This window comes from Mus pahari, chromosome 7 (genome assembly GCF_900095145.1).
Source record: "Mus pahari chromosome 7, PAHARI_EIJ_v1.1, whole genome shotgun sequence".
NCBI lineage: Eukaryota > Metazoa > Chordata > Mammalia > Rodentia > Muridae > Mus > Mus pahari.
Genome location: NC_034596.1, coordinates 27,466,032 through 27,491,329, shown reverse-complemented (window position 1 = coordinate 27,491,329; position 25,298 = coordinate 27,466,032). Strand labels below are relative to the sequence as shown.

Genomic DNA, 25,298 nt, shown 5'->3' with positions numbered 1-25,298 from the left:
CCTGTCCACAGGTGAGGGATGGCACTGTGGGGAGGGCACACCTGTCTCACAGGTGAGGGATGGCATTGAGAGGAGGGCACTTCTGACCACAGGTGAGGGATGGCACTGTGAGGAGGGCACACCTGTCCACAGGTGAGGGAGGGCACTGAGAGGAGGGCACACCTGTCCCACAGGTGAGGGATGGCACTGTGAGGAGGGCACTCCTGTCCACAGGTGAGGGATGGCACTGTGAGGAGGGCACACCTGTCCACAGGTGAGGGAGGGCACTGTGAGGAGGGCACACCTATCCACAGCACTCAGTTTTTCCGTGTGATAAAAAACAAACAAACAAAGAGCCTAATGACTTCCTCAGTGGGGCAGGGAGCCTGAAAGGAGGAGGCTGTGTGCATCCCACTGACTTTATTTCAGCTTGTAATTTCATGACAACAGGAAGGTGGAAATACACTGGGGAAAAGTTAAACTGCCAACACCCTTTAAACAGAAACCAGAAACCAACCAGAGACTGGGCAGCCATCAATTCACACATGAACAGCTGTGTCCAGTAAGGCTCCCTCCCATGCTGAGCAGTGTGCTGACAGCATCAGATGAGCTGCTGGCAGAAGCGCCATGTCCCTCAGAGCTCCTGCAGAAGCAATGCTGGTTCTCCCAAGGAGGTATCTGTCTGTGAGGGGAATTACCTCGTAGCTGCAGATTTCTGAGAATTTGCCAGGTACCAAGCAGCAGTGCCGCGGCCCACTAGAGCAGTATGTGGTACTTCAGCGCCCTGGGAACTCTGTTGATAACCAGTCTCCCGTCGTAACTTAGGGAAGCAAACAGCCATGGGTCAGCTGAGGCCCAGTCCACTGCATACACGCTGTCCTCATGCTCCTCATAGGTGGCGATAACATTGTCCTGCAGGGGTTCCTTGCTCCTATAGCCCAACACATAGAGACCAGAGTAAGCTACAGAAGATATGAGCGTTCACAGAGGAAAACACAGCAAGGACCATATGCAGCCTATGTGGGGCCAGCATGCTGACGCTATGGGGACAGGTTACAAGCTGCACAGTAACGACGCCTGGCTCTGGGACTGTGGGTTCCTGTCTGGTGTATTCTGAGGGCCCTGTCAAGGGACCAGGACACTGTGTAGTAGAGTATCACAGCAAAGCTGCTAGCGTTTGAGCCCGAAGGACACTGAGAGCAGCCAGGCTAGCTCTTGGTGCACAGAGTAGGAGAGTCTGGCTACAAAAGGCTCTCTCTGGGATCTCAGCTGACGGTGCCCAAGTCACTGAGAGGAAGGTTTTCTTCAGTTGTGCGGCCTACCTGGGACTGGGACTAGGACTGGGTGAGGCAACACCCTCTCCTTACATCCTTAGACATGAGCCCAAGTAGTCCTCATAGAGAATCCAGGGCTGTACACATCCCCAAGGAGCAGGCCTCCTGGCCTGTATCAGGAGGTCTGAAACTCCAGGGATTCCGGTCTGCAAAATGCAGCCCAGCCTGCTCCATAGACACAGGCACAGAGGGAAGGCACAGCTGCTCCGGCACTTTCTCCCCTCAGTTTACAGACTGACTTCCCAGCACTGACTGCAGGCTAGGGGCCCTGAGTGCCAGAACAAACACTTCCTTTCCCCCATTAGACTGCTGGGGGGGGGGGTCTTCATGTCCTCCACCCACCCTTGAATTTCACCTGGGATCTCAGGTACCACAGGGCCCCCACTTTCCCAGTAAGTAGACCTGCCAGTGGTCAAAGAATACTTTGTGACAAATACCAGGAAGTATCTCCACAGGGAATCCCATTTTCCTGAATTTAGTCCCATCAACATGGCAGAATGTCATCAGGATAGTCTGCCAGCCACAGCCTCCTTCCCCTGTTTCCTTAATGCTTCCCACAAGGGGGTAGCACACACATTAATCACTCCGCAGACTAAGGGAGCAGTAGGTTCCTCCCCTGGCAGAGAGGAGGTGAGAGACTGCCTCCTTGGCAGAAGCCCACTTCTGCAGCACCAAACAGCTGGAGGCTCTGCACCTGTGCTCAGCAGGGCACCAACAGGAAAGTGACAGTGGAGGAACAAACCCTGCAGCAGAGCCACACAGAGGTGTCTCCTCACAGAGTTACCAGCCAGTGTGTGTGGACACAAACCAGTGCAGAGGCCTGCAGTATGCTCTGGGCTCACTAGCTGGCCAACTTGGTGGGTTTCTCTCCAGAGCCTCCTGTCTCTGCAATCTGCGCGTGCCATTTCTGGAGTGTGCTTTGGGGGAAGTTACTGGCACACAGGAGCGTAATAAAACCACTGTAGAGGACGAGAGCATCTCCCTCCAGTGTGGGCTCCACCAAGAAAGCTATGGGCCCTGCCACCTTCTCTCACAACAGAATGAGAGCACCCACACTTATTTGCACTGGGATCCCAGGAAGAAACTACAGTCATAGCTAAAAGGGGAACCACAGAGTCCTATGTGTGCAAGAGACAGGAGTCATGGCTACAAGTACCCAAGGGAACAGGTACATGACAAAGGGCTTTTAGGGAACACTGAACCACAGTAGTGCTGCTGGGACCAGGACACTCTGAGCAGTGTCTCCAGTCTGAGGAAGCCTGAGTGAGTCACTGAACAGGACTGAGAATCTTATTAATGAGCTGAAGGCTACAAGAACATAGTCAACACTAGTGAACCAGTCACCGAGAATCCCAAGGACACTAATAGTTTCTTTCACAGGGAGTTTTAGCCATATTGTTGCCAGTGTTCAATCTGGTGACAACAGTAGCCTTTCAGATATGGCATATGGCATTCAGTAAGACAACAGAGAATACAAACCCCGTAGAAGGATGCCGTCTAACTGCACTGTCCCTTATCTCACAGCTAAGGACCTTCAGGTCTGTAGTCTGTAATTGCGGGGAGGAAGGGGAAACATCCTTATCACACCCAGAAATCTCCAAATGTCCTCTGTGATCATAGAGTGCCCCTGCCCAGAGGGTTCCTTGAAGCAGTGTCTCTTACTTCTCAGCATGGTGCTCCTCTGGGTCACTGACGTCATCATCGTCCACCAGGTGGCCAAAGGGCTCTGAGGAGATAGATACCATGTTGGACAGGATGACTCTGCTGTCGCTGCTGCCAGTGAGGACCAGCTGGTCGTGAGAGTGGTTGTAGCGCACGCTCCACACCCTGCAACAATCATGGGCAGACACACCATTTTGAGTGACCCTACTGGACAGAGCTGCATTAGGGCAATATAATCAGCACCATATATGCTGACACCAGGGACTTTTGAAAAGGAGCTAAAAATCTACCAAGGGTGGATCCAAAATATTCTTTTAGGACCTAACAAGCAAGGCCAGAAGACGGAGTGTCAGCTTGCACCGGCAGAGGGAGAAGGCTTGTCACTTAGCATTTTACCTTCCTTGAAGCCACACATGGGTTAGCCACAACCTGGAATATCTAACAAAGTCCCACACATCTTTTCAGCCAGGCACTGCCACAGGACCAAAGACAAGCCTGGGCATCCCCCAAGTATCAGGTCTGATATTGGTGCTATTTCTCCTCGCACCGGTCAGGGGCCCTGCAGAATTTGGCCTCCTGACCCTTCTAAGACCACCAAAGGCTCTAGTGCCTACCTAGTTGGAGAGTGCAGCAGAACTCACATGCAAAGCTGTGCTCAGCACAGAGGACACAGCTAAGCTTTCTGCTTGGGCTGCGGCAAATTACAGCCATTCATCCAGTTCATCAGAACTGCACGGGGAGGGCCCTAGGGCTTTGCAGACACAGCACCACTTTTGGTAAGAAATTCACAAACCCAGACATAGAACTAGGAAAGGAAAGCCCTGAAGGGGCCTCCTCACCTAGGGAGGAGTCATCAGGAAAGTGGATCTCTCAGCCAGACTTTCCTACACATATACACATGCATGAATGCACGCATGCACACAATTCACATTTCCTACATAAACACACATACAGACACATGGACACATTATACATGTATACACACTCACACATTTCTTACACATACACACATTCAAACATGTGCACACACACATTTCCTACACACATGCACAATCACACATTTTCAACACATGCACACATATACAGAAACACACATTTTCTATACACACATACACATACTATACATGCATACATATTCACAGATTTTCTACACACATACACATTACTCATGCACACACTCACACATTTCCTATACACAAACACGTGTGCACATGCACATATAGGTTTCGTTGGAATAAAACCATGCTTTTGTGCCGTATATACTAGTCTGCATCTCATTCTTTCTTCCCTCTCAGCATATGGTACACATCCAGACAATATCTGGAGAGGATGAATGGTCTTGGGCGTCCTTCCATATCCACACATACAGATACGCCTCATTCCTTCTGGCAGCTGCATAATCTCCCCTGCACGGATGTCACCAAATTTCCCTAACCAATCCCCCACTGATGGACATTTGGGTCCTTTCCAGGTTCCACGCGTGGCAAACAATGCTGTGTGAACATCTGCGCACATTCACGTTTCCACACTTGAACCGGCGCAGTTGAAAGAGGAACGGAATCTGTGTTTTTCTTCTTTTCCTACACTTATAAATCACAAACATTCACATTTGGAATTAGTGTTTCTTTAGGAAGAATAAAACTGGGCTGATTGAATGATTCACAGCAGCACAAACTAAGCTGGTTTGTGCTTTTCCAAATGGTAAAGTAATTAGCAAAATAAATTACATAATCCCCTCTTCCCTAAAGCAGCATGCAAATGAGTTTCTGTACCAGTGGGAGTGCTCCTCCAGGGTCTTCACAGGCTCAGTGACATTCCGTGTGTCCCAGAACTTCACCTTGCAGTCATCTCCGCAGCTGGCGAGGTAATACTGCTTGTTGGGGTTGAAGTCTAGGTCACGCACCAGCTGCCCATGAGCGTTCTCTATACAATATATCTGGCTGGAAAGAGAAGGACAGCACATGCAAGAATGAATGGACGATGGAAACCACCTCACTTTTCCAGGCTCTGCCTAAGCCCCCAGCTGAAAAGAAAGCTGGCCCCTGCCCCTGCTAGCCCAAGCCCCTGCTGGCCCCTGCCCCTGCTGGCAGCCAAGCAGCGGGGATCCTAGCCTGGGTGCCTGTGCTCATCCATGTTTCTTCCCCTACAGACACCACTCATGGCTGAAAGAGTGCTGGCATGCCAGTATTATATGTGTGGTTCCCTGGGCCAACTGGACAAGTGGACAATGGCTTGTAGGTATCAAATATGATTTGGTGGGCCGGTAAGATGGCGCAGTGGGTAAAGGTATCTGCCACCAAACTTAATCATCTGAATTTGATGCCAGGGACCAAGACTGTGAAAGGAAAGAGCCAAATCCTTCAAATTGTCTTGTTTTCTACATGTTCACCAGGGCACAGCTCACCACCCCCACCCCCACTTAAAAAAAAATGTAATAGCTTTTAAAAATATTTTAGAATGTATTTGGTCTCTTGAGAGTGGGAGAGGTCAGAGGGATAGTGACAGCCATGCAGAAGCTGGAGCAGACATGTGAGGACCCTAGTAATTCTGCAGCACAGAATAAGAAAGATGAGAGGAGAAGGATAGACTCGACACATGGTGTGCTGTTGCTATTAGGAGATATATGTAGAAAGAAAAAGACAAATAGGAGAAGTAGAAACCCTGTGAGAAAGATGAAGGAGCTGGGGCTTGCTTTGCTGGACTTAGTCCATGTCTGTTCCCATCCCCACTAGTTCTCAAGGCAGGAAGTATGGAAAGAGGGGTCTGAAACTGGCCATATGGTAGTTTAGAGTGCACATGCTCAGTAGACACACACACACACACACACACACACACACACAAACCTGAACATATGTACACATTCTTCATACACATATGTACTGCTCACACACATGCAAGCACATACACTTGTATATATTCATATTTACTGTTTGTTTCTCTCTTTTTCCATTTCTTTTCCTCTCCCCCTACCCTAAACCCACCCCTACTTCTCTGACTGCCTCGCACAGGGTCTGAAATCCAATACTTCTGGTCAGTAGGGTCTTTCTGATGCCACATACCCAAGACAGAGTGAGGTGCCCAGTAGCCCCAGTCAGTGCTAGGGTGGAAATTGCCCTGCTGTGTAATCCCTAGCTATACTCAGGGGAGATGCAAGCCTCCACGGCCATCACTGGCTCCCTCACTTGCTATAGCTTCAGTGGCATTTGGAGAAGAACCTGGAAGCCTTAATTGCCTTTCACATAGCAGGACTGTATGTGCCCTGCAACAAATATCAACTGAACTCCTTTCCTTCCACAGTCTGATGGCATTTTCATTAATTAATCTCACATGTGTGAGATGTAGGCACATGTGTGTTCAGGTACATGAGTACAGGTGCACATATGTGGAGGTCACAGGACAACCTTCAAGTACCTGTCCTGTCTTTGCACTTGAAGTTCTGAAACAGGGTCTTGTTGCTACTATGTAACCTGTCATCGGCCCTTAATACTCTGGAGTTCCCTAATCTCTGCCTTCCACCAGTCATTCACTATCAGCAAGGTGTTCTGGGATTACAGACACTTGTGTCAGGCTTTTATGTGGGTGGGTCCTGGGGATGTGAACTTAGGTTGTCAGGATCGCCAGGCAAGTACTTTTACCTCTGGAAGTGTCTCCCCAGCCTGGCATTTTACATCTTCAGCTAGCTCCTATATATTGCACTTTTTCAATATCATGGTATCTCTACCCTCCCCCCCACCAATTCAGATGCCCCAAATTGTAAGAAGTCATGGGTAAAACAAGGAAAGCTGTAAAATAAGAAATGTGACCCATTCTGGAGGGCAAGAAGGGCAGTCACAGGCACACTGTGATCCAACTGAGGCTTGCTTCCGCTTCTGGCAGCACAACTTTAACATGGCCAGAAGAAGCAGTGCAGGCAGCCTGGCTAGACAAGAACAAAAGGCTGTTGCCAAAGGAGTCACCCGTCAGGGAGAGGACCAAAGGCTCTCCACTGTGTTGACACTTCCTTTGCTTGTCACAGAGACTCCCTGGGCACAACAAGGTCACTGTGGGGAGTTGCCAGCCAATGTTGTGCAAATCTTGCATTTTGGTGTGTGAGCCAGTCTTTGAGCTTCTTGTCTTCACATTCTTCAAAAGGCAGCAAGGAGAGAGGCCCAGAGGACAAGGAGAAGTGGGCTGTGTGGGATATCCATCACGGTTTGAGTCTACGGCCTCCAGCTTGATCAGGAAACCAAATCACTCCTTTGTGCAGATATGCACAGGGGAGGAGGGCCAACCGGTTATTTATCAGCCCTGGATTTTCACAGGGGTCTCAGAACTAAAATTAAAGGTGTTCCCCCACCGTGGAAGAAACTCACGTTATTACATGACATCCGTCTCTTCAGCTCAGTGATAAATGATGGTGTGCTAAGGGGATAAACTGCATCTTAAAGAGGCCTGTGCAGGCTCCTGTTGCCATGGCAACAGACATCCCACCATCACTCCTCTGCCTATCAAAATCACAACTGGAACAGAAAAATCGCTCTTGTTTGTTCCATTAGAACTGCTGGTTGTTGCGTATAATTACTTAAATGACAAAATATGATTGCCCAATAGGTATGGCTCTTGAAAGCACAGAAATGGCCAGACAACTCCACAAGGGGGGCTTAGGCTGGGGACTGAAAGTGCCAGCCTACAGCGCTAATCACAGAGATGAAGCATCTGTGTCGCCATGGGGCTTGTGAGGCACCACAAAGCCCTGGACTTGGTTTCCTTCTACGCTGCCTGACATGGGAAAAACTAAGGGACATCACAAAGCCAACAACGGGACAGCTCCCTGCTAGCTTAATTTGGGGTGAAGATAATTCCCACAGAAATAAGATGGAGACAGCAAGTCAGGTGTCCCCAGTTCCTCTAGCTTTCCATCAACTCCTTTAGAGGGCGAGGAAGGAAGAAGCAGGACTCCACAGTGGGTACAGGACTGACCTCATGCTCCGTGTATCCCATCCTCGGAGGGTCGTGTCACTTGCTGTGGCCACCTGGGTACAGTTGTGATGTGGGCTCCACCGCCCCGCAGTAAACTTCAGCTGTCCTCTTCCTTCCAGTGCTGCTGAGCTGGCCAGCTGGAATGACGGGTATTGTTCAAAGGAGAGAAGAAAGATCTGGACTCTTTATACAATTCTCAGGATTTTATGGAAATAATTAGAACAATTTGGAGGTTCAGTCTTTGTTTCCCCCCTTAAAAGGCAAGACCATTTGAACCTTATTGGAAAAATAAAATAAAATAAAACCGTGCACAGCAAAAAATAGAAGGCACATTAATAGCCCCTATTGTGGAGGGCTTGCTTCAAGTGTGTGATTAGAGACAATCAGCTCAAACTTGAAGAGAACAATATGGAATAACTCAAACATCTGGCTTTCCCAGTGAGAAAAACCAAGTCTCCATGGCCAGCTCCCTCCAAAATGACACATGTTCTTTAATCAAATGTTGTTCCCAATATAACACGACCTCTTTCCCTGTTATCATGAGGAACACAGGATCCTCACAGGGGTTCACTCAGTCCCCACAGGCTGGTGAGCCCAAAAACTGTCTTTTGGGGGTACTGAGAAAAGACAGGCCTTGGTTCCAAGCCTGGGAGAGACGGTCACTCCACTTTCCCCCTGCCTAGATCTTCTGGAGAAGGCCCACAGGTCTTTCCACGTTCCATTTGGAGCTCTGCTCATCTGAGTAACTTAAGGACCATCTCTTACACTTCTCCAACATCCCGAACCCACTACTGGTGAACTCATTCAAACCTTCAAACTAGGCTCCTCAGAGTCCCCTGAGAGGCTGTGTGGCCTCAGCATCTGGGAATAGTCGGGTTAGGAAGGTCTTCTGGGGTTGCTAATGAGGCACAATGTCCTGTGGCAGGAACAAACGTTCACGTGCCCTCCAACCGTGGGAGAAACATCGGCCTGAATCACAGCTCTGGGAAGCAAAGCCAGGAGAGCACAGGATGGAAGAGACATCAGGGCTTCTGGGGAGGGGACGAGAGCCCACAGCACAACTGAAGTTTCCTCTCACCAGTGGAAGCCAGTCAACACACAAGTGTATTGAGGCTGGAGTAAGATCTCTACATTGCTTTGAAAAGGCTGACTGGATAGTGTAGACTTTGCCACAGTCCTGGCTGGGCACATAGAGGCGAGAGCCTCTCTAGTGAGGTGTTATGACAACTACAGCTCTCAGTTCCTGAGACCAGATATTCTGGAAGCTATCACCCAGCAAAGCATGTGTGAGAAAAGGTCACAGGCAGGTGGGACATAGGACATCCTGGCGGGGAAGAGTTCATGGAAATAGCCATGGGTGACCCAACAATGTCTCAAAAGTGGCTATGAAGATTTACCTTCAACTCTTCTTCCCCAGGCACCCACCTTTCCTTCAGGGAGACTACAAGCCACGAAAAGCACAAGCAGTGCTTTGTCAGAACACAGTTCACGATGCAAACCTCTGGCTTGTCTGCTGCAGAGATCGGCTACCGCCCCAAAGAACTTCACTCCCTTCTCTGAATAGTGCTAATTCTCTATCCCAGAAAAATCCCAAACATTCTCTCTCTCTCTCTTATTCTCCCCTGCCCCCTCTCTGCAAGCCTCATGCTTTGGATTCATCAGCGTGCTGTTTAGCTAAGGAGCCCAACTCTGAAGACCCATAGACGTTTCTGTCACAGACAGGCCTGACCTTTCATAACCCTCACAAAGAGCTGAGGGCCACCTCTGCTCTTGTACAGAAGGCATTTGCCCTGTTTCATAGGGACACTGACACAGTTATGCAAGTACCAGAAAAATACCCAAACAAGAGGACAACATGAGGGAAGAGAGAAGAGAATCCTTAGTTAGGTCTTTGGGGACTTTGGGAAGGGATTAGGAACATCATGCGGGAGAGGCCTGGGGACAGAGTTAGATACTGAAGGTGGGACTGGAAGGAGCCATGGTAGCCACCATGAAAAGAACACACTGACATGTGTGAAATGTGTGGCTCAACAGTCCCTTGCACCTGTGGGAATGTGGCAGTGAAGTAGGTAAACACGGCGATCTGCTAAGTTCTCATGAGATAGGACATACAGCAGCAGTCTGCTCACCCGGAAGCATGTAGCAGCACAAGAAGGATGGGTATGGTGAGGAGTCAGGGTCTTGATGAGAAACCAGGAAGGGGATGGAGAGCTGGAGGTACAGGCCACTCTGCAGGCCAAGGTTCACAATCCCCAACACAGGCAGCTCATGCAGTAACTCAGTAAAAGAACAGAACGAGAAGAGCCCATGAGGCCTGGGATATCTCAAGGTCATCACAATTGGGGTGGTGGCCAGAGACTGGGGCAGATGAGTACTAGAGACCCAAGACCCTACCCATTTTTGTCCTGTCTCTTATCCAACTCAGTCTTCTCAAAGCCCAGGGCAGAAGGGATGATGCCCACAGAACCTGGCAGGTCATACTGGCAAGGTATCAGCCAACTTTCAGAACTCACCATACAACTCCCACAGAACGGTAAGGCATAGCCAACCAGGGGCAGCCAACTGAGTGAATGGTGGGGGCAGGCAAAAGAGGGTTGTCCCACTAATGAGACTGGTGTCTTCTTTTCTCATTGTATTGGGTTCATGGCCCCTTGTTTTTCCTTACTTTGGCAGAATGGGGACTTCATTTCTGCTACCAGAGTGCATTTCTTTTCAGTTAGCACAGGGCTACTCTGAAATACTCAGCACAAGGACATGAGGGGAGCTGGGCTTGCGGCTCAGTGGCAGACACTGCTTGTCTAGTAGACACAGAGCCAAGTGGTATCCTCAACATCGAAATCAATAATAAAAAAAGCACATAAAGGGAAGGTTTAGAGATGCTGTTGACTGAGTTACAGGGACGTCGGAGGACGAGTGAGGAGCACACTGAGTTCTGAGAAGAAGCTGCTGTGGTGCTGCATAGGAGAGAGCATGGCAGCAAGAAGCACAGCACGGCCCCTGGGCTCTGAGATAGGAGGGTGCTAAGAGCCAGCCGCCATGATGGAATGCAGTTACTAAAGAGGAGGTACAACATTGATGCTACAATAAAATCTGAAAGAAATTCTCACTAGACAATTACACATACACCCACATGTGTATCACCATTTAGTAAGGATACAGAATGGTTAGTCTGGGGCATTAAATGATGGCAGCTTAGGTTTGATGTCTTGGTGAATGAAAAATTCTTTCCACAGTGTCTTCTCAGGGTTTACAGAGCCACTCAGTCTAGTCTCCTGAAAACCTAGTGTTCTGGTTAATGACAGCTCACTGGTGACAGAGAATATACTAAAAAACATAAGCTCAATAAGCAGGGATGATTCATTTTGCCTACTCAACAGCAGGTTCTCATCAATGTCCCATTAAGCCACTCATGCACTGTCTTCAGAAAAATGAGAGCATAGATCATATCAGATTTTTGAAGATTTATATTTATTTTATACGTAAGAGTGTTTGCCTACATAGATATCTATGCACCACATATGTGCCTGGTACCCTGAAATCCAGAAGAGTGCATTGAATCCCCTGGGAATTGAGTTACAGATGTTGTAAACCATCATTTTGATGCTGGGACTCGAACCTGGATCCTCTGGAAGCTACTGCTCTAAACTTCTGAGCCATCTCTCCAGTTCTGGCTCCAATCTTTAAAAGGTTACAGGTCCAAGACAGGACAGAGCAAGCTCATTGGTAAAGGCGTATGGGAAGATGCCTGGGAGGATGCCTGGCACGATGCCAGGAGAAATGACCCTCCCCCAACCTCAGACAAAACAACCTCACAATGTCCACCCCACAATATCCACCTCACTCCATGAAGGCCCTGTGGCAAAGCCTAGGCAGTGGGGCAAAGCACAGCGTACTTCCCCTGGTGAACTTCACACCCATGGACAGGTCTCCATTTCTAAAACAATAATCTATTAGTTAATAAGTCATCAACCAGCCACCAATTCCTCACACAGCCAAGCAGCACATGCTTACTGCTGTACAAGCGCTGCCTCTGCATGCTTGCTCGCTCGCTTGCTCAGTATCTGCCTGGATGTAAAGGCTCGGGACAGCAGAGCAGGCAAGGCATGTAGAGCTAGCGACTAGTTCATTTCCTTGATTATATCATCAAAAGTCATAAGACACAGACGAGAAAGCCATGGCTGTCTTGAGAATTCAAGCCACAGGGCAACGAAGAAACCTAGCAAATGTGTGTTGGGTCAATTAGCTATGATGGTGTATGTTTCTAAGATTTCCCCAGCTGCAGGAAAAGAGTGCAGTTTCCTGAGGGGCACTCAAGGCAGAGGCAAGAACAGGAACAGGACATCCTCAAGGCGGCCAGGACACAGAGCTATGGAAGAAGAACTTTCTGTTGGGGCTGGAGACAAAATGCCTATAGCTGGACCATAAACAGTCCAAAGTGGCCTCAGCAACTCACTTTCCTGGGCAATTGACCCCTAAGCAGCACCACCTCAGGGACCAACCATACAGGGAGAGACATCCTGAAGAGGCTCAGCCAGCAGGGGCTGCGCCCTCCAAAGGCCATGTCGCTGAGCTTAGAAGCAGGTAAGCCTCCTGTGAGTCACTAGCCCACAGGTCCAGAGACAGTTCATGTGGAGGGACAACTGGCCCACACCCAGGTCTCAAGTGGGACATAAAGCCCACACATATCAGTGTAGGCTGTGTGAGACAGGCAATGTTCTGGCAAGTGTAAGGCTGCAGCAGAAGTCCTACGCTGAGTTGTCAGGAAGTTCAGAGGTCAAGGCGAGATAGAATGAAAAAGAATCTCAAGTTTAGAGTTTCCATAGGGACTACCCTTACTTCGCAGATAGGAAGGCTAGACCTCAGATAGTGTGAGGAGCTCACTCATGGCCGAGCGGTCAGTTGAGGGGAACCAGGCCCCGACTCCTGGTCAGGTTAGTGTACAGACTTCTAAGGCAAGGAATAGAGAAGGCAGACCTTAGAAACAATCTGCTCGGGGCGGCAGCAGCAGCAGCAAACGCCGCAGGACAGCCATCATCCTATTCCCTGCAGCATGGAGATAGCTCAGCGAGAACACCATAGGGGATGACAAACATTGTCATGTTTTCAGCACTCAGAAAGTCAGGGCTCCCTGGTCCAAAATTGATGATTAAAGGCATCTAGCAAACACTTTCAGATGAAATGTCTCTAACACCAGGACACAAACAAAAGGAAACACCATTCAATGAACAAAATATGGTGACCTGTGTCCTTCTGGAGCCTCACACAGTGCATTTCAGAAAAGCCTCAGAGTTAAGAGTAGTGAAGACAAAAAGCTGCACGTTTACCACTGAGCCAGAAAGCGCTCAGGAGCAAGCACTGCATTAAAGGCCGCCCTACAGAGAGTCAAGTACCCCTATCCCGCTTCCTTCAAAAAGAGGCAAGGATGGGGCACTTACAATGTAGGTAGCACCAAGCAACCTGTGAAAGCTCTGTGAAAGGCAAGGAAGGCGCAGTTTATGTGACAACTCTGACCATCCTACCCTAGACCCCTTCCCAGCCTTAAGCTTGAGTTGCTTAACGCCAATGACTAGTTAGGTACGACATGGGAATGTGTTTGGCACCTGGACAGAGGACTCAGCTTTCTCATTGCTGTTACTGTAGGGATCTTGATGTGATGGCTGGAACTGTTGCAGCTGTCTTGCCAGCATCAGTGATAAGTAGATATGGCAGAGCAGAGGGATGTGGCGCAGGAGACTTCATGCTGTTGAGAAACTGAACCAATAAACCTTGGAACTGCTTTGTCTTCTTTATTGTTGCATCTCTATCCATCTCTCTCTCTCTATTCTTAAGGTACGTTTGGCTCTGAGTGCAAATGTTGCCTGTCATACCATCTGAAAATACTGACCCCACCCTCCTACCTCACTCCATCATCTCAAGTTAGGAACTCCAATCCAAGAGTGGTTCGGCTCTGCTAGCTTCTGAGGATTAGCCTAAGCGGTCACTAAGTCTTAGGAGGAGTGGCATCCTCTAATGTAACTCAAATGAACAGTGGAGACAGTCCTTATAGGAATGGGTGCAGGAATCAAATAAAAGAAAACACTGCAACTGTCTGGCACATGTTGGCTGCACTAACCTTTTTCCTTCATTTTGTCATGATGTAACACACAACATGTGGATCATTTAGAGAGCTCTGGGTTGCCCTGGGAATGAGGTCAGAGCAAAGATACAGTCTGCGTACAGATAGTGGGACTGAAATTCATGTGGAGCCTGGGTTTAAGAAGGGCAGACTAAGCTGCAGCAAGAAACCTCAAGGCTGTGGCAGGGCTACTGTTGCCTGCTTGTAACCAGGCTTACAGTGAGAATCAGAAGCTAAAACAGCAAAACGACCTGAAAAATATGTACTCTGCTAGAAAACGTGCATACTGAAAACCGTGGACAAAATGATAGCTGCTAAGGAGACTAGAGTTACTAGAAAGACCTCACTTTTCTCACTTGTTCTACTTGAGGGCACCTCAGGAACTGGTCAGATCCCATGGGCTCACAGGGATGAAAGGACAAACTACAGAGAGCCTTTCCCTGTGTCAAAGCACCCCAGGGTGCCCTTCTTACAGAGGCAGCCTGAACATTGTTCTTGTAGGATTCCTTTTGCTGTGTTCTGCCATCCAGGCATTCAGAGGCTGCTACCAGTCCAAGAAGACCTGACTGCCACTCAAGCTGGCAGAACACCTTGGCATCATCCACATGATGCTAATGTTTCAGGGATGTAGAAAACGAGAGCTGCAGGGTCGTGGAAGCTTCCTCCAAGATTTGAAAGGAAAGAATGGGAGACCAGGCAGTGTGTGGAAGGGCAGTGTCCCCAAGAGCAAGGTCCCCGAGAGAGCAGTGTGGACCCGTGAGGGTGAAACCAAAGCTGAAGTAGAGATCTCAGTATGCTGGGGTAAAACACAGAACGTCTACAAGGGAGAGCAGTGGACACTGAATGGAGCCAGCCCAGGAGGGAAGCCCTATTCTCTGCAATTGGCAAGGCCATAAGCACACGGCAGCCCAAGTCCTCGGGCCTTCACATCGCACAGACATGTGCTGGCTGCCAGACTTGAAACTAGAGGTTTTAACATTTGTCCTGCTCAGTTCCAGTCTTGCTTTGGCCCAATCTTTCATTGCTGTCTTCCTGATCCTCCCCTTTGGAATAGAGATGTTTACTCGGTGCCACTGTTTATTGGAGTAAGCAATTTGTTTTTTGAGTTGTATAGGGTACACAGGTAAGAGTGGCCTTGAGTCAACATGGGCCTTTGAACAATGTTTGAAATGTTAAGACTACATACTATTAGAGATGGGCTTAAGTCAATTTGAATTATAAGATGGTCATAACCTTTGGGAGTTGGACATATGACTCCAGTGCTGGGGATCAATGAATTATCTGAAATGTTTACAAAATCCACGGACAAAGAATGCTACTCCGTCACAGTAGAATTTGTACTTAGTAAATTGCAAAACTCTGCACCTTAAAGATAGTTTTCTTTTAAAAGAAGATAGCTTCACATATAAGTTCAAGCACAGCTCTGAAGTCACTCTATAGCATCAAGTAGACCATGAACACTTGATGCTCCTGCCTCAGGCCCCCAGTACTTGTGGTGGTTTGAACATGCTTGTCCCAGGGAATAGCACTACTTAGAGGTGTGGCCTTTTTGGAGTAGATGTGGCCTTGTTGTAGGAAGGGTATCACTGTGGGTGTGGGCTTTAAGACCCTTATCCTAGCTCCCTGGAAGCCAGTCTTCTATTTGCCTTCTGAAGAAGGTGTAGAATTCTCAGCTCCTCTTACGCCATGATCCCACCTTGATAATAATGGACTGAACCTCTGAACCTGTAAGCCAGCCCCAATTAACTGTTGTCCTTGTAAGAGTTGCCTTGGTCCTGGTGTCTGTTCACAGCAGTAAAACCCTAACCAAGACAGTGCTCAAGTTATAGGTGTGCCACTACACCCAGCACAGCTGTCCTAAGTGTAAGTCTGCACTCCAAGTCCAGGCTGTACAGGTAGTACTTACTTTCATGATCCCCCAAGGCTCACAACACATTGGACTGAGAGTCTCATAAAAAAATCTGCTTTCCATTCATTTGTTACATTTCCACCAAAAGCTTTCAAGCTTCATTAACAATCTTGTTTTTAGCATGTTACTCCAAATCGTTTTCTTCCACAAATCAAAGTCACCCTCCCTAGGCACAATGTCACTGACCATTGCAGCCAATCAAACTAAAGTCATGAGCCAGTTGCTGAGATTCCCTCTTCCGGAAGGATAGAGACAGAGCTTGGGCAGGTGAGGACCTTGGGAATCTCCATTGCTGGAACAAGCAGGCCAATCCTGCATCTGTCACTCATACTGAGTCCCCTGCAGAAGGCTCCTTTGGCCTCTTTAAGCCTTTTGCTTTCATCTGCCAAGTCAGAGGGTCAACAAACACATAGCCATGAGGCCCATGTCTCAGTTTAAATGCACCCAAACACGGGTGAGAAGTGACTGCTCACTGCAAAGTTGCCAACTGCCTCTCCAAAGCTGCCAAGAACCACTTCTGACATCAACTGGCCTAGGCCTGGCACATGGCTGTCTCTTACAACCAACCTTAGCCCTAGGTCACAAGACACACATGGAGAGCAATGCCTGCCATCGTCACTGTGAAGCCAACCACTACTCATTCTGCCTGCTTGCTTTCTTCCTCCCATTTTCTCTGGAACTGGCCAAGGAAAGACTCATACACAGCATTCATCCACATGGCTCTAGATGCCCAAGTCTCCAAAGGGAAGGGAAGACACCCAAGGAGGAATCTACTAATAACAGGTGCAGTACACTCTTTCCTCTACTCTTTCTGTGCTGCAAAGCAAAACTATAGCTGCTGTAAGACATATAAGACAAGAGGCTCGCCAGAGGGACCTTGGAATATTCCCAGGCTTTCTTTAAGCCTTGCTTGTCTCAGATGTAAAGCCAGAGATGTCACAGCAGTAAACACCAGCAGAGACAACCCAGAAATGCCTTATAGAAGCCTGTATACCCTATAAAATGTGCATGTAAGTCAGAAAACTTTTGACAGTAATCACTCCAGTTCCATCTCAGGAGAAAAAGCTCTAAATGGAAACAGGAACTCTCATACTTACCTGGATGGAAAGAGGCCCCATTATCCCTCTGGGTAGAGTCCAAGATATGAGATCTTAAATAAATATAGCCTCAAATGGCTCATAGACCTCAATATAGAACATAGAAACACAGGCACCTAGGAAGACCAGGATGAGAAAGCCTTCAGAATCCAAGATTTCTTGGGTTCACAGGCTTAAACTCCAAGAGGAACAGTACTGGGTACAAGCAGTGGCTGGGATATAAGAAGACATGGGAACCTTACACGCATTGACAAAGTGAGAGAAGCCGAGCTGAACACCACACATCAGGTCTCAATTCTGTGACATTCTGGAAAAAAACAAGCTGAGGATATAGGGACAAGGCAAGAAGAACACGAAGAAAACAGAGAGAACAAGCTGAGCACTGGGCCTTGAGAGGGGGCAGTGGAGACCCCACAGGAGCCCCACCACTGTACATCTGTCTAGACCACAGGGTCCAACACAAGGGCAAGCCTTGTGCAGTGTGGAATTTGGGGATGTGATGCAACATGCGTGGCCAACACCAGTAAGTGCTGCCTGGGTCACTGCTGGGGGAGCTGGGCTGTCAACTATCTCGTCTCTTCTTTCTGGAGATCAAATTCAGGGCCTGCTGCCAGAGTTAGAGACCTGCCCTTTTTACTTCTTATTTTGAAACATAGTCTTACTAAGTTGTCCTTTCTGACCCTATACACTCTCTATAATCAAGAAAGCCTTAAAGTTACAATTCCCCTGTCTAAGCACCCTAACTAGCTAGATTAGAGGCCTGTGCCACAAGAAGTCTTTTTTTTTTTAATGAAAATCTCTTGAGGGAGAAGTTACAGGGTGGTGGGATAGCAGGGTGTTAGGAAGAGAAATAACAAAAATAGTTTTTTTCAAAAATATAATAAACGCTAAACGCTAATATGTATGCTAATTAAAAATGAGTTGGGCAACAGAACACCAATGGCTTGTGCTGTAAAATCAAGAATTGACAAATGGGACCTCATAAAATTGCAAAGCTTCTGTAAGGCAAAAGACACTGTCAACAAGACAAAAAGGCCACCAACAGATTGGGAAAGGATTTTTACCAATCCTAAATCTGATAGAGGACTAATATCCAATATATACAAAGAGCTCAAGAAACTGGACTCCAGAAACTCAAAAAAACCCATTAAAAAATGGGGTACAGAGCTAAATAAAGAATTCTCAACTGAAGAATATCGAATGGTTGAGAAACACCTGAAAAAATGTTCAACATCCTTAGCCATCAGGGAAATGCAAATCAAAACAACCCTGAGATTCCATCTCACACCAGTCAGAATGGCTAAGATTAAAAAATCAGGTGACAGCAGATGCTGGCGAGGTTGTGGAGAAATAGGAACACTCCTCTATTGCTGGTGGGATTGCAAGCTTGTACAACCACTCTGGAAATCAGTCTGGCGGTTCCTCAGAAAATTGGACATAGTACTACCAGAGGACCCAGCAATACCTCTTCTGGGCATATACCCAGAAGATCTTCCAACTGGTAATAAGGACACATGCTCCACTATGTTTATAGCAGCCTTATTTATAATAGCCAGAAGCTGGAAAGAACCCAGATGTCCCTCAATAGAGGAATGGATACAGAAACTGTGGTACATTTACACAATGGAGTACTACTCAGCTATTAAAAACAATGAATTTATGAAATTCTTGGGCAAATGGATGTATCTGGAGGATATCATCCTTAGTGAGGTAAGCCAATCACAAAAGAAGTCACTAGATATGCACTCACTGATAAGCGGATATTAGCCCAGAAACTTAGAATACCCAAGATACATTATGCAAAACAGAAGAAAACCAAGAAGGATGACCACTGGGTGGATACTTCATTCCTCCTTAGAATAAGGAACAAAATACTCATGAAAGGATATAGGTACAGAGTCAAAATTTAGAGGTAAGATGAAAGGATGGACTATCCAGAGACTACCCCATTCGGGAGTCCATCCCATCATCAGCCACCAAACCTAGATACTAATGCTCATGCCAGCAAGATTCTGCTGAAGGGACCCTGATATTGCAGACTCTTGTGAGGTTATGCCAGTGCCTGGCAAACACAGAAGTAGATGCCCACAGCCAGCTATTGGATGGAACACAGGGTCCCCAATGGAGGAGCTAGAGAAAGTACCCAAGGACCTGAAGGGGCTGCAACCCTGTAGGTGAAACAACAATATGAACTAACCAGTACCCCCTGAGCTCGTGTCTCTAGCTGTATATGTAGCAGAAGATGGCCTAATCAGCCATCACTGGGAAGAGAGGCCCCTTGGTCTTGTAAACTTTATATGACCCAGCACAGGGCAAGGCCTGGGCCAAGTAGTGGGAGTGGGTGGGTAGGGGAGCAGAGGTGGGGGGAGGGATATAGGAAACTTTTGGAATAGCATTTGAAATGTAAATAAAGAAAATAATAAAAAAAAATAAATAAATAAATAAAAAAAAAAGAAAGGGGACGTTATAAAAAAAAATGAGTTGGGTACGTAGGGAGGTGGGGGAGAATCTAGGATTGGGGGAGGGGATAAATATGATTAAATATGTATAAAATTCTCAGTGAATAAATAAAAACATTGAAAAAGAAATCAAGAATAATATCAAACATGTGCTTTGTGCAATCATGTACTAAAAAGATGAACGGATAGGCAGGTGACAGGCAGGATAAATACTTCCGCACTCCATCCAGTTCTGGGAAAGGGAAGCTAACCGTGAAAGAAACGATTCCTGTGAACACTGATCGTGAACTTCAGGCAGGACTGTCTCTAAACCATGCTTCGCTCCTTCACAGACACAACCGCGTGTCAGAGCCATCACCCTGAGGAAGTCCTGTGTGGACACAGCAGAGGCGGCACCAGGCTTTCTGCTTTCCACATGACAGAACCACTGATGTCCACAGAGCTGCAGGCAGCAGGACGTGGAGCTGAGCGAGCAGATGGAAGCAGGGAGGCCGCCCAACCCTTCATCGGGGTCCACACACCCCACAGACCCTCACTCCCCAGGCCTCCCCAGGGTTCAGCTAATGATTATAAATGGCAAAGGATCTCCAATTTAATTGCAGAAGGTAATGATGCAGTGAGCATAAGATTAAATTTACCACAGAAGGCAATACCCTCAAACAATAGAAGAAGAGACCAGCATGGGGAGGCTGCAATCGATGGGAGGTTTCTGTATTAAATACTGCGGCACTGGGTCACAAAGGGGTATTGACAGAACTGCTGACAGCAGATAAAAAAGGGGAGAGAAAACTAAATTGGTCTCTGCAGAAAATACGTTACAGATTAATCACCCCGACATGAAATGCTTTAGCGATGACTTGGGATGTGAAGATGTGTTTACCATCTGACCACAGCTCAGGACAGCAAAGGGCAAGTGGAGCCTTCTCAACTCCAGAGTGTGGCCCCTTGGGCCTCTGCTGGGCACACCCCCTGCTAGTGCTTGGGGAGGCTGTGCTAGGTCTTCCCGGGGGTCACAGCAAAGCCTGCAGGGGAGGAGTATCCTTCCTTCTGAAGATTGTGACAGCTAACACACGGCTGAAGAAGGGATTAGAGTGCTGGCTGACTACAGCCCGGTACCCACCATGGCTCCTAAGGGTGGGGGCTGCAAGTGTGTTCCCAGTGTTGCACTTGTCCACAAGCTAGCCCAGGCACTACCCCCCTGTCTGACCTTTTACTGTAACCACTCCTGTGGATTTGGAGTTATCACACAGAATATGGTGCTGTCTTCTTAAAATGATTTGTTTCTCTTAAATACTAGCACTCTAGGGAAACAGGCCAAGTCAAACTTTAAACAGCGTGGCCTGAGTTTTTAAGCATTAAAAAGTCACTGACTATCCTAATAAGTCTAGCCTCTGCCTCATATCACAACGATGCACCATCGCCCACGTTCTCTTTAACCTAGGGGCACTGGTAACACTGGAAGGCACCAAGACAGCAGAGAACTCTGTTAGGTGTCATGGGAACAAACAAACATAAGACATGGCCACCTGAGGAACCCACATACTCTGATGCTGTGAAGGGACCATGTGGCCCCTGGGGACATTGACATTTCAACGTTTCATTGCAGGGTTCCAGAGTTTTCTTCTTTTTTTGGTTTTTTGAGACAGGGTTTCTCTGTATAGCCCTGGCTGTCCTGGAACTCACTTTGTAGACCAGGCTGACCTCGAACTCAGAAATGCGCCTGCCTCTGCCTCAAGTGTTGGGATTAAAGGCGTGCGCCACCACGCCCGGCTTCAGAGTATTCTTCTTTCTCCAATTGATACTTTGACAACACATGCTATGAAATTATGAATGCCTGTGAATACACATCTTAAAAAAGAAAGTCTTAAGGAATCAACCATGAAAAACACACACAATACTAACTCTACAGAATACTCAAAATGAGTATCTGAAAACAAACTGACTCCCAAGAAAGTGCTAGAATTTATTTTAAAATTTATGTAAATACATTGGCAAGATAGCCAGCAATGTGGAATTAAGCTTGCATAAGTGTCCCTCCTCAGAGAGTGATTTTCTTTTAAGAGAACACTCTGGAACCTGAAGCCATCCTCAGTGAGCCTCAGTATCACTCACGGTGCTTTCAACTTAGACCTTCAAGGCCTAGCACTCAGTCCTCGGCTTGATGCCTCCATACCTGCATCGTTCCCTATGTGATCATTGATTTCAAAATGACAAATGTGAGCATCAGGAAGTGTATTCTGCATTCAGCCAAAAGCTGCAATTCTCAGTGAGAGCTCTTCCCTTCTTACTCACCACAGCCTGGCTCGAGCTGGGCTGGAGGTCCCACAGCAGGATGTGGCTATCGGCCAGGGAAATGACCTTCTTCCCATCCCCCATCGGTTCCCACACGACACTAAAGAAAAACAAATGGCAAATGTTAATGTGACCAATGGGGACCCCCAAGGCTATAGCCCACAGTTTTTTACACACACCCCTCACACTGGCACAAGCTCTACACACTGGCACAAGCTCTACCCCTCACAGTGACACAAGCTCTTTCCTGGCCCAAAGCCTTTAGTGTTTATTAACAATGGCATCTAATAACATATGTCAGAAACATTATGTGTCAAAGCTGTGACCTAGCATGATAGACACAATTAAGGTTGGAGATCATGAGGTAGACTCTCTTGATGGGACCTAAGTCCCTGTAAGAGGAGAGAGCAGAATTTGCAAGTCCCTGTCTCTATCCACCATGTGAAGACAGCAAGAAGGTAACCATATAAGTCACAAACAAAACAAACAACAAATCTCACCAAGAATTAAATCAACCAATATCAGAATGTTGGCCTTCCAGCCTCACAAGCCACAAGAGGAATCCAGGATGACTCCAGTAATCACACTACACAGCTTACTGGTAGCTACGGCATGAACAGCTGGCCCAGGAGGAGGGGCAGCTGGACAAGGCATGGGGAGAAGCTGATTTCACATGTGAATGGCTTGTCTTTGGTGGGGCAAAGGCAACTCCTTTCAGGGGTCAGTAGGGCAGAGTTGAGAATTGCACCCATACTCCAGATTCTAGATGGGCCACCCACCTGTGACAGATGCTATTTCTCTATCTGAGCCAATCACAGTCAGTGTCCCCAACTATTCTAACCATGGATCTGAAGAGTTAACTGTAGTGAGAATTTTGGTTTCCTTAAAAACATAAAAATGTTGTGTGAGTATGTTTTTGTCTTAATCCTAGGTGTGGAGTATGCGGTTGCTTCACATTGTCCATAACAGCTATGATTTGTCCTGTGCTCTGGCAAGGGTGTGATTCTGCCTGCTAAAGATAGTTTACGTTTGAAATTCTGGGGACTTTTGAGAGGGTATAAAAATGCCAAACCCAGAGCAGCTGCAGTTTGTTAAGTGGCTGTGAACAAAGAGAAAAGAAGAAATTGGATATCCTGATGACTAAGACCAACATTGCCCCACAATATTGATGCCTCCTTTCCCTTCTTATCCTTCATTCTCCTCTACCTAGTGTTGGGGGGGGTGGATTGGAAGGAGTAAGGGTAGGGGTATTGACGCCCCCTTCCCCCTCTTATCCTTCTTTCTCCCCTACCTAGTGCTGGCAGGTGGATTGGGAGGAATAAGGGTGGGGAGGGAGGCAAATAAAGGAACCCAATAAAGTAGCAAAAAGAACAGTTATGGTAACAAAAGGCAAACATCTCAGAGAGCTGGGGTGGGTATGATCAAGGCACACAGGAATGAGGGTTTCTTTTTCTCCACATCCTCTTCAGCACTTGTAGGCTGATTTGTTGACCCTTATCATTCTGACTGGGGTAAGATAGAATCTAAAGTTGTTTGGACTTGTACTTCCCTAATTGCTAGGGTGGTTGAACACTTTTTGAGATGTTTCTTAGAAATTTTTACTACTTCTGTGACCACTGTGTTCAGACCTGTAGCACATTTTTGATTGCAAACCCAAACCACACATCCTCCCAAGAGANCAAAGTCCAAAAGCACTGACACTGCCAGAGGAGAGCACAGGCAGCGCCCACAGCACTTGGGGAGGGAAGGCGTTTGTGAAGAACACAGGATACCTAGGATGCAGAGGCCTTAGGACTGATGACCCCAGCTCAGGGGAAGAGTTGGCCCCTCAGAAACCTTGACCCCTTTGAGGCACTGACTCCAGGGTCAGACAGGCCTTGCCAAGTCTTAGACAAGACACAAAACTGAAGCTGAAGCTCCCTTTGCTATCTGGGTTATCACACTCAGTATGACCTTTTCTTGGCCTACCCATTTACTTACAGAGTTTATGGTTTCATTTTTCTTTACATCTGAAGAATATCCGTGATTTCTGGTGGTCTTAGGTGATTCCTGTGAAAGGGTCATTTGACATCCCTAGGGATTGCACCCACAGGTTGAAAACCACAGCATTATGACATAAACTACACTCTAAATGTTTACTTTTATAGCTGCGGGTAAGCATAGGTCTTATCTATGTATACCCTTGTCTGTCTATATCTATAGTATCTACACCTCTCTCATCAAAACGTTTCTCCTTCTAACAGATGAAGATCATTGCAGAACACTACAGCTGATGAAAGTGCAGAGAACAAGGAAGCATGAGGTGTCCAGCCCCAACTGACAGATACACAACACGATTCCTGAACCTAAGACTCNGGGATCATAGTGGAAGACAGGGTGGAAAGATTCTCAGACCAAGAGGAAGAGGACGATTGGTGTGAGATTTTCTCAGTTAGATATGTCTGTGAAGCTATACCCATGAAGTCTCAACAACGTGTGTTAGCCTTAAGGCTTAGGGGCTGGCTTCTCTTCCTCTGAATTGTTTCCTACCATGGAGACATGAGCAGGGAGCTTCCTCCAGCTGTCACGTGTTTTCTGCCACAATAGACTGTATCCCCTCAGACTGTGAGCCCAAATAAATCCTCCCTCATTTGCGTTTCTATGAGATATATGGTCACANCAATGAGAAAGGTCACCTATACATAGAAAACCAACTATGCACATCCCACACCATCCTAACCAGAAGCACAAGACCTCGTGATCAAGACACTGCTCATGCTGACACAAGCCTACAAAGGCACCTTTCCCCTAACCAACATTTAGCCACACACTGTCCCACCTTGCCTCCTCATCTGTAGATCTGTCAGTCTCTGAGAAAGAACTCACATTTCTCAGTATTGTGAACAGAGGAGAAGATACAATGATTTTCAAGTGGCTGTAGAAGTAACTTTTATGGCAAAAAAAGAGAAATATATTCTAATTTGAAAACAAGTCTTATACGCTTAAGGCTCATAGAAGGCTACATTCATTTGCTTTAGAAAATAACCTGGTTTTGAGTTATTACAGCCATTTGCAAAAGCTTCATGTCCCAGACCCAAGTTCTCTGTCANTTGTTTCTGAAGGTCATGATGAATATAAAACCTAAAGACAGCTCTCTGAANCCTGGAAGGGGCAGGGAGACAAGACATTTGCCAAATTCAGAGAAGCTTGTCCCTACTCTGGAGCCCCAAAGGCTGGATAGGTACATGTTAGTATCACAGGCTGGCCTAGGGAGAGACTAGCTGCATTTCACTAAATATTCTCTAAACAAGGATACAAACAAGGCTAGAAATAGTCATGGCCCTGCCTGCTGGCCAACAGGACTCTCCCTAAAATAGGTGCTCTGTGCTTCTAGTGTCCTGCAGGTGACAGGGCCAAAGTGGGGAAATTGCTAGGCACCTAGTCATAAGCACACAAGTATCTTACATATGCCTCTAATCTGAGGTGGAGATTATCACTGTTCTTCACTGGCCC

General features: G+C 47.3%; 1 protein-coding gene across 1 annotated transcript in view; it reads right to left on the bottom strand.

Moving 5' to 3' along the window:
* Positions 1 to 340: 340 nt before the first annotated feature.
* Eipr1 (EARP complex and GARP complex interacting protein 1) overlaps positions 341 to 25,298 on the bottom strand; it is a 117,690-nt gene continuing 92,732 nt past the window's right edge. The window contains exons 5-9 of the mRNA XM_021202151.2: positions 21,807 to 21,906; positions 7,935 to 8,071; positions 4,748 to 4,915; positions 2,976 to 3,140; positions 341 to 910 (exon numbers count right to left, since the gene is read on the bottom strand). Of these exons, the coding sequence (XP_021057810.1) occupies positions 736 to 910; positions 2,976 to 3,140; positions 4,748 to 4,915; positions 7,935 to 8,071; positions 21,807 to 21,906 (745 nt within the window). The 3' untranslated portion in view covers positions 341 to 735. The remainder of the gene's footprint in view (positions 911 to 2,975; positions 3,141 to 4,747; positions 4,916 to 7,934; positions 8,072 to 21,806; positions 21,907 to 25,298) is intronic.